We start from the raw sequence: 12,705 nt of genomic DNA on the forward strand, positions 1-12,705 counted from the left end.
ATGTGAGGAATAGCTTCAAGTGTAATGAGCACTTAGACATTAAAACACTGGAGGACTGGGTAGAATAGGGGGGGGGGAAAGAGTCCTGCCATGTACTTTCATTTTGGGCATCATTAGCCCACATCACGCTGCTCTCACCAAGACCACTTCGGACTGTGTCCTGAGGAACTGCCTGGAGACACAGTACCCTGCTATGGCATTTTTGAAGTTTGTTGTAAATTAGTCATCTTTCCCTGAGCACTAAAATAGGGCTACTGATCAGAATACACTATACTCAAACATATACTACAGTAAGTATCAAAAAGATATTGATGTGCCCCTCCCCGAACAAAGACGACACGATTAGATCACACATTTCCCTCCCGAGATGTTGCTGAGTTATAATCTCGTAGGTACTCAATTGGATTACAAGACAGTAAGAGACAGGCTACTCTGCCACCCATTTCAGAACTGGATTTCTCAAAAGCAGATTACAGAAGATCTGAAGATGAACGAGGTTGAGGGACTAAATGGATCTGTAAGCGATTACACCAGGCAGTGAACCCAAGAAATATTTTCTCAGGTAAAGACATTGCTGTGATATCGAAAATTCTCTCCTTTTAGAAGTCTGGACTTGGTTCAAGCAATGTTAAGTACGGCTAAAAATTAAATGCAGCAACCCCCAAAATGAAAGCAAGTAACTGGGGATGAGACACAAGTTTCAATCTGCTGACTGGGCATCCAAAATGGGCAGAAAAATAGGGAAAAGGATTGAACTGTGAACCTTCCTGAACCTGATTCCTCACTGGATACAACAGCAACATTGGAAACATCAAAAGATGTTCAGGACTGTTTGGTCACCAATGTGCAACAGTTTATCTGTAGTTGTTCAGCGAAGCTATGGATTTCTCTTAGCGCACAGCAGGAAGTGTGCCCAGCACTCCATCCACATGGGAAAAGCAGTGTAACCTTTTTCGGATCAATAAGAAACCGCTTCTTTTTGCCGTTGATGATTAATGACTACATCATTTCTGGATGCGTGTTTTAAGGAGCTACATAATACTGTTTCAATAATCCCTAAGTTAGCAAATTTCCCTTGGCACTTCACAATTAAGAGAAAGTTTTTGGGTTATGACAGGGCATTTTTCCCCATTATATCAATAAAACAAGACAAATAAGCCTGCCCTACCAATTCCGGGCGGAGAAAAAGAGCAAGTGATTGAGGTGACTTTTTAAACCCAAATATCACCACCCTGAAAATAAATAATGATAGAGGCAGAGATATGTTCTCAATTCTAAATCCATTTCAGACAGTCTGCAGGTCAATAGCCACAAATACAGTGAGAGCCATGCTTCCAAATCAGCTTTATGGATTTCTCATTTAACATGCAATCTTAAAAAACACCTAGGGAAATATATTTTTGAGTTGTTCCAAAAAACTTTTAAACAAGACTAGCATTCGCTAGTGTTCCAACATGCATAGTAAAGATTTAAATTAATAATAACCACGGGCATGGCCAGTATTAAATAAGAAAGCACATTAAAGAAAATTACCAAACAAAAGATTATTGATTATGCATTCGCATTAGCATGAAATATGCTTTTGGGAAAATATAAAATACTTATTAGAAAATGCCCCTCAAAAAAACAATAAAACAAATATGAAAAGAGAGCATAGCCCTATTCTTGATTCACTTGATACTCGTTTTATGCATGGGATCTTGCTAACAAACAGGATGAATGCTCAGAAGAGATACAAATTGTAGATTTAGCAGTCAGGGAGTTATTTTCCTGCAGGCTACTCCAGTGTAATCTGATGATGAAACATATTAACCTTGAAATGCAATGTGCTTCCAGCAGACCAGCAACAGCTACACCACCTCCACTGGGCTGAGGTAGTGCATCAACACCTACACACTGCAGTTTGGGTTTTCATCATGATGTCGGTATCCAACCTGAAAAACTGTCCCTCTTTCTCTCTCTCTCTCTCTCACACACACACATACACATACACACACACACACACACACACACACACTGCTCTCTTGCTCCCTCTCCCTCTCCATTAGTCCAACGGAATTTCACAAATTGGACTATTTGGCTTATTATGTGTAGGGCTCCATTAGGAAAAAAAGACCCAAAATGGCAGCAGCTAGTCCTCTTCAGAACACAAGTCCATTACACCCAGCAGTCAGAATAAGCACATAATGCCCGGCATGGAGAATTACAGTGGGCAGTAACATCCTCCGCAGGTCCGGGTGATGCTGAACCTGCCGACCTGACTGCAGGCATCCTGGTGTGCAGTCCTTCCCTCTCCACAGTTTAGCTTTCACAGGGAAGACTCCTCCGAAGCAGAGCCATTAGTCTTCTCCAGCAGCTATAGCACTGTGTGTTCTCATCTCACAAGGGCAGCTAATCAAAATAATAAAACAATTCCCGACAGCTAACATGCCGGTGAAGAAAGAGAAATAAAAAAGTGAAGAATAAAAATGGCAGTCAACCTTGGGAAAACCTTGGGCGCCTTTCAGGAAGGAGAACATACCTTTTCTTTACTGCATAGCAACAAGCCTGTCCCTCATTCTCAGCTCACGTTCCTACTACATTAATCACAGTAAGATAGTAAACGCTGTCCTATATAACCATATAGACTTATTACAGGGCTGGTAAAGGTTTTTTTAGATGCTTGTGCAAACATCATTTGATGAGAAAATATGGTGGCTTCCCTCCTTTCACTCACAGGCCATTTAAATACAGCACTCTGGTATTCTCTGAGTGAACTGTTTTCTTCTTTGAATGAAAAGGGTCGGACAAAAGCATGTCTCCACCGATGAAAGTGTAAAGCATCTAAATTGAATACAGGGGTGCATCGAATCACCTATTCCACAGCAGCAGTATGAGAGCGTGTGACCGCCTGCGAGTGTGCATACCCGCGTCCAATGAGCCCCTGAGATTGAATACGTTTCAGAACAGAAGCCACTGTGCGAGTCCACGAAGCGCAATATCATGGGCCACGTAGGACTGCTGCACCTTGTTGTTAACGACAGAGAGGATAATACGGGAGAGGCTGAGGTGCCAGACAGAGAGACAGACAGACGGACAGACAGACAGACAAACGCCGCGGGGGGAGGGGTGCGGTTCTCCTACCCCTGCAGATGGGCCGGTCGTCGCTCCAGCCCACGTAGCTGTCGGTCACGCGCAGGCAGGTGATGCTCTTGGAGCCCTGCAGCTCGTAGCCCTCGTCGCAGGAGAAGTGCACCGTCGCCCCCCTCCTGTCGGGGGAGAGAACAAATGAGATGCTCCTGTTCTCTGCCTCGCTCCACACCCGAGGTGGAGTGCTTCAGCTCCACGCACTGTGCGCTCGCTGCGACGGTGTCTGAGGCACATCAAAGACACATGTTTTTCCTTTCGGTCGTAAAAGGCGGTGACTCCACTGGGTGGTAACTGTGAGGCAGGCATCGGCTGTAAATCCCCGGCATACGGTAGGGCTGTTTCTCAACTCCAGTCTTCGGGACCCGCTTGCCAGAAGGTTTTTGTTGTAACCAGGATCTGACACACCCGTTTTAACTACTCAAGGACATTTTTGGTGGTTTGATTGGTTCAGTCATTAAATCCGTTGTGTGAGTTCCAGGTTACAACAAAAACCTTCTGGCAAGCGGGTCCGAAGGACTGGAGTTGAGAAACACTGCTAGAGGGAATTGCACAGTGAAATGGAGTCTGCTACTACACTTTATTTCAAGAAAAATGAAAAACAGCTCAAGCTAAATTTTGTAACAGCTGGTAGCTGGTTAACCAGTTCAGACCAGCTCCCAGCTTGACATGGTTTTGCTGGTTGACCAGTTCAGACCAGGTCCCAGCTTGACATGGCTTGACCAGATTTTAGACTAGCGATGTACTTCTAAACTGTGTTTCAATCTTTGAGATTCTAAATACATTTGTTAAATGTAAATGACTGTTGACCCGCAAGGTCGGTGGTGTAGCCACAATAAGATCCGCACACTTGAGTAAGGCCCTTAACCCCACATTGCTCCAGGGGGGACTGTCTCCCGCTTAGTCTAATCACGTGTAAGTCGCTTTGGATAAAAGCGTCAGCCAAATGACGTAAAGTAATGCAGAACATGTGATTTCAGTTATGCGGCATTGTTTTTGCCGTTAAACCACCACACAGAGAGGGCCTCTGAACAAATTCCAATTTGAAAGTTTCATTGAATAAATAACTGAATTAAATCTTAATGAAATATTGATTCACAAAATAATTTAATTACGGATTAGCCGAAGGCAAACAGACAAACTATAGCAATTGAATTCACCTAGGCCCTGGCATTTTCACCTACCACACAGACATGCAGTATACGTGGCTCCAACCAAAGGGGAAGAGTTAAACAGAGGGCACTCGGCTGCACCGCTGAACCCGGCACGTTCCGTAGGCAGCCATATTAGGCCAGTCTGCCACAGAGAGGAGCGTTTCCCGCGTCCATTACCCCTCCGCTGAACAGGCCTCAGCAGAAGACGCAGCCCTAAAGGCTGGGATTTTTCTCCCATGCCACAATCAGTCTGACAGAGTTATGTCCTCACAGTGCCATTCCCATTTTTGTGTATTACCGTGTCAGGAGGGTCCTCCACTGACACCGCGGGGAACTGTAAAAATACACCTCCCTCTCAGCGATGTGTAATATCTCTTCGCTGTGAAATGACACACAAATATCCGGCCCGGGCAGAGAGTAAGGCGCCCGGTGTAGACGACACCGCCAATTAGAGAGGCTCACCGCGGAAACGCGCACTGTTTGTTCGCGCCCGGCTCTTCTCCCCGTGACCTTTGAGAGCTTGCAGCTGATGTTTACTCGCCGGAGTGCCCGCCGGGACCCGGGGATTACCGGGCCTCTGAGAAACGGTGTGGAGGCCTCGCCCGGCGGCCGTGTCTCGCTCGGCTGGCTGCCGTTAGCGGAGGAGGAACTAACTGGATTCCTGCTTTTGGAACGCCCGTCAATCCGGCCAATTAGCCGTTAACCCCCCCCCGCCCCTCACCTGAAGTCCGAGCCCTTTCTCTTCCCCCGCTCTGGGATCCCGGGATCCGGACACATGTTGTGTCCCTGTGCCACCCCCATCTGCGACACTGAGATGGACAAGGAGAGGAGAGAGGAAGCCACAGAATTAGACATTCTCTTTAACATGGAGCACAGGTTTGAATTCTCAAAGGTCAGAAATATAAATGGAGACATTTAAACAGATAGCCAAAGACATTTAACAATACCCTTTCATCGTCTACCTCCAGATCACTCCCAATGGTTTTCTAAAATGTGCCCAGGGACGTGCCTGTCAATGCCATTGTTCCGGTACGGTGAGTAAAACTGAGTACAGGGATCAGTGTCCTGTATGGTAGGACTATTTCTCAATGACACATAATTGACTGGTATCAGCAGTAAAAACTAATAATGAGAATAAGTATAATACACATTTTCATATGAATAACAATTGGTGGATACTGTAGACCTCTGTACTGTACTCCTAATTTAAACCGCATTGCTAAGAAATGACATCATCTGGTAATAATGGTGCTATGGCACCTGCACAGGAACAGGAAGTAACAGGGTGTCAGCGCAACGAGTGACCAGCAGGGCTGGTGTCAGGTGAGCAGAAAGCCTCGACAGCACTCCGGAAACCCAATCTGACACGTGTTGATTGGAAAAGTCGAATAAATATAGATTCTCATGCATATTAATGACGTACGAAAGGGCAGGCTTGTCAGTGGATGGCGGGGGGGTATGGGGGGGGTTTATGGTGGTCTGATCTGGACCTGCGCGAGACTCAATTTCCCGCAGCCTCCCTGGTAGCCGCGGCGAGCCTGTGACATTTTCTTACAATGATGTAAAAAGTAATAGAAATGTAAATAACACAGCTGCTTTACTGGAATAATAGCCCTGCCTGTTGAATAGGATTCTATCTGCTGCCCGGAAAAAGGCTCCGCGATTCAATTAATGCTGTCGTATGATAGTCTGCGTATTTACTAACAATTAAACGTATCCCCTAGTTTTCCATTTCACGCTTTACGAGCGAGTCGTCCTGCTGTTAGCGTCGGTGCAGTCGTTTCAGACAGCTATGCTCCCTGCCCTGTTTCTGCTGAAAGCCCTTTCTGTGATAAGCGCTTGCCGTGGGGGAGAGGATGCAAGCCGAATGCCAGAAGCTTTTGATTCTAGCTTGGTGGACAGGGTCTTTTCTGTTTGTTGTCACAGAGATGAATGGCGAGAGAATCAACAACGCACCATATCCATATCTACGCTGACAAAAAGCTCTTTGCGAGCTTCGGAGGTGCTAATGGGTTTTCTGGTGGACTTACAGACAGAGATCTTTTGGTGGTTGTCCTTGCTGGGAAGCATCTTGACTCCTCTTGATTTCAACTCTGACATTTTCTTCACTGTAGAGGAAAGAAAGCAGCTGAACCACACAATATCAAGTAAACAAATCCATGCCAAATTGCAGACTGCTAGTAATTTTAAAGACAGGCTTAGGTTTTTTCACTAGTCATGTAAAGCAAAACAAAAAGGTTGCAAAAGAACCAAAGAAATATAAATTATACTTAGGCAAAGGACAATGTCAATTATGTCTATGGTGTCTATTGTGACACACTCACATCATTAAAGTTTTTTTTAAATATTTTTTTAAAATTCCTGCATGTGTATTTCAAAGACACATGATACCTTGTGTAAATACAGTTTCGAAGTTACTGTAAGGTGTAGTTCTTCACTTTGATGCAGGTCGGTTATTGACTCCTACGGCTTCAAGTCTTTATGCTAAGCTAACACATTATGCTAACATGGAAATTGAGCCAGTGAATGCACAAAAATGAAAACTAAATAGAATATTTCGTCCAAGTCCTTTAATAATGCCACACTTGTGATTGTGATTGTATTCTTCAGCGGAATACCTGCAACTTCAGAACATATGTTGGGGCTTTACAAAGGCACTTTCATGCTTATGTTGTCAAGCGTGAGCCAATATGTGCTCTGCACATTACTGCGAATTGAAACATTAGCATAATTGCACGCCATCCCACTTCACGAAACAGATTTGCACAACAACAGGCCTGGATTCAGCAATTGAAAATGTCAATATATAACCGAGTAAATGACTGCCAATGTCAATCCAGTCAACAGACAGTGGCTTTTTAAAAAGCCCAGTCTTTTGCATTTAATGTCTGACGTCGCTTTGTTTGAGTGGAGTGTTCAGTGTTTGTTATAGGACTTCCATAAAAGGAGTAGGTGCCATGGCCTCGCCGGGGCAGTGGTGTGTACACGCACGTGGCGTCCAGGTCTGCCAGCCATTTAAGCTCTAATGAAACAGATAAATGCAGGGCACGGCAGCGGATGACTAAGGCTCTTCATCAAGAGTGTGTTATTTAAGCCAATCTGAGAAACAGACAGTTCGCTACTGACGTACAAGACTCAAAGGTCTCAAGATATTTATCAGAACATGTTGGTCACCGGATTATTTCCTCCAGCAACAGACTACAAGCACATATTATTATTATTATGATTATTATTATTATTATAGAAATGTTGGAACATTTCACCCACCACCTATGCGCTAACGGCAGATCTGATGCACATAACTACCGAGTATGCTAAGACAGCTGGAGATGTGCATTAAGAAAAATAAAAAATGAAGGCTATAATTGCAGGTACCCTTGAGCAAAATACTTAAGCTCACTCCATTCAATATCCAGGTGTTTTAATAGATAACATGCAATATTTAAATCACCCTGGACAAGCATTAGCTACCTAAATGTAGTAGTTAATTTAAGAACATATTTAGGACTATTCCTCAAGGATACACTAAGGCATAATTTTCAAAATGCCATGGTGAGATTATTCTGAGTAAAACAGAAACACGTGTGGGGGGGAGGAGGGATGTTTTATCATGCCTTTATAATGTGCCTTATATATACCTTATGTTACAAATAGAGACAAATAAATTCACAATAAATACGCAAAAATAAACTTTATGTAGTACTATTGCAAATTTGGTTGCCAATGCAAAGACTGACCCCTTTCTTAAGTGTTCCAAAATAAACTAAGCGGAAGCAGAGAGTAAGTTAATGGAAATAAATGTCTGTGCGCCAGACACACCCTGATGTGTTTATTAAACCAGAAAAGATAAATAAATAAAAAATACATTACAATACGTTTATATTTAGCAGACTCTTTTATCCAAAACGATGTACAAAAAAGTGCATATCAAGGTCATAGAACAAACAACAGCACAAGTCGGATAAGGTACAATTCACATATGATCAGTTGTAAAGCCATGAATATAAGTCTAGTACACAAGGTAGATAGGCAAAATCTCTAGCTACCATACTGAAACATCTACAACATCAGGAACTACAGCACCGGATCAGGGGAGAACTATCTCTCAACCAGCGAGGTAAAACTCATCTGTATCTTCCCTTCTATAGTGCCCCTCATACACAGAATATAAAAAACAACACATGACTGGGTAGCATTTGATTGTGTGTGTGTATGTGTGTATGTGTGTGTGTGCGGGGCGAGGGGGGGGGGGGGGGGGTTTGTAGGATAAATCTAATTACAAGCTTAGTCTATCTTAGCCTTTCCGGATTTGGTAAATGCATTATTTATTTATTTCCCTAACACGGGACCTGTAATCCTATCTTCCTCTTAAGTGCTCCCTCCTTCCCGCACGGATCCCCTTATCGCGGAGGTGAGATTCCAACAGATTGGGATTTGTTTCCCGACAGCCGGCCTAATCCTGCAGCTCATCCCTTCTGTGCTCTGACCTTTAACATGGTGAGTGTGATGAAACTGCTGGAAGTGGAGGGTGGGCTGCTATTTCAGGTCACTTCTAAATTTACTGTTCAAGTGCAAGATTCAGGACAAACTAGGTGTGTGAATTGCCCTGAAATAGAGCCATTTACTGTGAACAGCTGCTTTACTGACCATTGTTCCTGGCATTAATATTCCCCAAAGACACTTTGTGAAAAGATACACACTGGTGCACGGTCACTCCGTATAAACGCATTGCATACAACCTATAAATAATGTAATACCTATAGGATGTCTGTATTATGCAATTCATTTAAAATAACGTCATAATATATTGTAAAATATGTGCATGTAACTATGGGCATTGAAATGCCTATATTTGAAATGCTTATTCATGCGGCCCTGAACATAGGACCAAGGATGAAGTCAAGCCCAAACCTCAAGACAGTTCATGCCTAAAGCCTCACGCCAAAGACTCAAACTGCCACCCTGCCAGTTGTCCGCTGTACGGCAGATGAAGGTCAGGCTTCAGCCCGAATTCATCCCGTATCCCGTAAACAACCCTTTGTGTGTATCACACGGCCTTTGGAACAGCTCCATGTTTTAAGAGCAGGATGTTCAGTCCATAAGTTCGGCATTTCCTGGGGCGATAATAAGCGTGCAGTTGCTCATATGGCCTTAGACCCAGCTGTGGGAAATAGGTAATTCCTCATGAAGGGCTCACCTTGGTACTGCGCGCTGAAGCCTCTCAGTTTATGGTTCCCATCTGAGGTGAAGTGGAGCCTCAGCCAGTTTTTACTGCTAATGATGGGAGAGGGGAGGTTTGGGCCGGTGAACCTGAGAGGGGAGAAGAGAGGGAAAGGAAGAAATCAAAACTAAAGAAAGAGAGAAAATGCAACGGATCCTGCGAGTTACCTGGTTAAACGCACCTGCGGAGACTGCACCCGACAGCGTTTTATTTCCGCACTGATCTCTGCTCAAGAGAATCGCACATGGCAGAATAATCAATCTGTGACAACGTTCAAATAGAAAGCAAATGCTCAATACACATTACACGATATACAAGAGCTTGAAAAGGAGTACATTCTTATGCTTGTTGTTTCATTCTTATCCGGTTGGTTTAATGGATTAACCAGTCAGTCCATAGCTGTAATGTTTGTATCCGCGAGGTTGTGTTGTACAGTGCAATGCGTGCGCACACACACAGACACACACACACACCTTATTAAGTAGACTTTGCACAAAGTCTGCTTTGTATAGTTCACAGTAAACAAAACCCTGTCATGGTGAAATAATGTGGACATCTGCTCTTCCTGTGATTGTTCAATTAGCGCTGGCTGACAGTGGGGCGTGGGGGGTAGGGGGTAGCCACAGTACTGCGGGGGGTGGGGTATGAGGACAAGGACACAGGTCTATGGGCACTCAGCAGTATTCAGCGACGGTCCCCTCTCTGCTGGGACATCACAGTGTGTGATCGCATTCACAGATCAATTTACACCGCCCCACCCCCACCCGTTCACACCTAGTCCCGGCATTTAATGAAGTGTGCCCTTTTCAGTGAGCTCCCCAGTGATGACAGAGAACGGAAGAACTCCGGGAAGGTGTCTTTCCTTCACTTTAAAGAACTGCAAGGTTTTTGTTTCGGGTTTGTTTGTGACAGGACCCTTTTTGCTTCAAACCGCTCCCGTGAAAAAAGAGCAGCTAACTGTCAGCTAACTTTCAGGTAATCGAGTGAGGGCGAAGCAGTGCGGTGGAGAGAACCTGAATGAATACTAAACGCTCGAATGCTGAATGTAGTTGCGTCGGAAGGCGGGAGAGGTTGACGACACTGCAGGCTTGGCATCTGCGGATTTGTGAATTGTGTTAGCAGAATGCTAATTCGTATTTTTACACACTAAATTCCGAGTGTTTCACACCTCTTCCGCGGCTGCGGTAATTGCGAGCTCCCTCGCAAAACCGCGGCTGTAAACGGATGACATGGAGCTTTTGAGAAATGAGGAGAAACAAATTGCAATATGGACGCGCGAGAAAAACGCGAGGGGCGGAAGGGGCATGCAAATGAAATTAGTGCGGCGCGCTCCATACGTGCGCTGCCATGCTGCTGGAGAAACACAAGGAAAGATAATCAGCCTCCTCTGCATCCGCTTCCACCTGCATTTCCCATCCACCCCGCCCCGCAGGCTGCTGTTTCAGGAGTCTGAAAGGGGAGCTCAGACAGCTCAGCAGTAATGGAAAAGGCAGCACAATAATCTGTAGTCCCAGCTATGCGGCGGAATGAGTCTAGGACAGGCAAGCCCACTGAGGCTGCCAGACGCTTCCTTTACAACGTTCCTCTTCGCCCCGTCCCTTTTAGTTAAAGCACATATTGAGTTTGAAATGCATACATACATGCGTACATGCAGTGCATACGTAAAGTATGTACGCAATATACATACAAACATACATACATGCAGGCACACGCACACACCCACACATACTGTATACGCATACAGGTGCATGCATAATGCTTGGTACATAGACATAATTTTCTTGATTTGACTCTGCACTCCACAATTTTAGATTTGGAATTAAAGAATACGATCAAATGTAGCTTCTGTGTATATTTCCATTATTAGACACACTGGTTACATCGAGTTTATTCGAGCAGATCTGATTATCATAAAGCACTGTATCACCAGAATCAGAGAAAGTCGGCAACTACATATCCTACCCAGAAAAATGACCTGAGAAACCCTCTACAATCTTTACTACAAAAGAATAGTGCTGAAGAAATCTAACAATCACATTTAGATGCAAGGCTTTCTTGGATGCTACCTGCATATTAAGCGTTGCGGAAATTAAGATAATAAGCTGATGCGGCTACAGTAATCATAAGGACACAACCTTGTTAATTTGCAAAAATCACCTCTGGGTGGATTTGCGTGCAGAACTAAACGTGCAGCTTTTATGAATAACCCAATTTGTCTGGCTTTAAAGAACGCATGTCTGACAAATCAATATCTGTGCCACCGAACTAGAATGGGTAACGGAACAATGAAACACTGCCTCCTGCAGCCTCTCACTGAGCTAAGATGGTAATGTGGTCAGGAGTAGCCAAGTCAAATTTTAACGCCCATTAGCTACATTTCGCTGAGTGGCCAAAAAACTCCCCACTCTGAAGGGGCTCATCCACCCCTCTCTTTCACTAATTAATCAACTAATGCACCAAGAGCATTTATCGTATAATGAAGGGAAAATTAAAAAATAAACAAAGAAATAAATAAATAAATCCTGTTATCCGAGCACAGGTTATTACAATTTGTATTTTAATCGATTACACGTTACTTATTAAAGAAACTACACTACTTAACGTTTAATGAGAATTGCATTAATGCATGAGTTCAGTCCAAACGCAATTGAAAAAAAAAAAAAAAGCACTTCCAATTGTTAAAAGAGAAAGAAAAAAAAATCAATAGCAATATCTTTGGTCATGAAAAGTTCAGATCTCCGGTAAATTCACAAGAGAAGCATGGCATTGCGCCCTGATGGAGCGCACCTCCACATTCTATGTAATTACTGGTTCGGGGGTTGGAAAACAGAGGCTTGATTTTAGCCTACAGGTAGTACATTCTGCAGTGAAAAGTCAGTATGTCAGAGACATTAAAATGCCACTTGCGATCTGTAACATAACATGATCTGCAAGCATTAGTATATAGTGGTGATAAAAGTACCTTTCAGGTGGTTGTTCACATTAAGCTCAGATTGAAGACAGATGTGATGGCGTGTCAGTGAATATTAATGCCTGCTTCTTGAGGGCCCTTCTCCCACGTAATCTGTGTGAATGTGATGTCAAGGTGAGATCGACGGACCAGGAAGATGACAAATCCAAAACCCTTTCTCCGGGAATGACTAATTTAAGACATATTGCCTGCACATGATTTAACGATGTGAGTTTTTCCTCTTCTGTCCGTTT

At 43.9% G+C, this 12,705-nt stretch overlaps 1 protein-coding gene across 1 annotated transcript in view; it reads right to left on the reverse strand.

The window, feature by feature from the left end:
- The window catches only part of csmd2 (CUB and Sushi multiple domains 2), a 278,599-nt gene that overhangs the window by 119,442 nt on the left and 146,452 nt on the right, over window positions 1-12,705 (reverse strand). The window contains 4 exon segments of the mRNA XM_061255941.1: window positions 3,124-3,248; window positions 5,002-5,089; window positions 6,311-6,388; window positions 9,478-9,590. Coding sequence (XP_061111925.1) covers window positions 3,124-3,248; window positions 5,002-5,089; window positions 6,311-6,388; window positions 9,478-9,590 — 404 coding nt within the window.

This window comes from Conger conger, chromosome 9 (genome assembly GCF_963514075.1).
Source record: "Conger conger chromosome 9, fConCon1.1, whole genome shotgun sequence".
Taxonomy (NCBI): domain Eukaryota; kingdom Metazoa; phylum Chordata; class Actinopteri; order Anguilliformes; family Congridae; genus Conger; species Conger conger.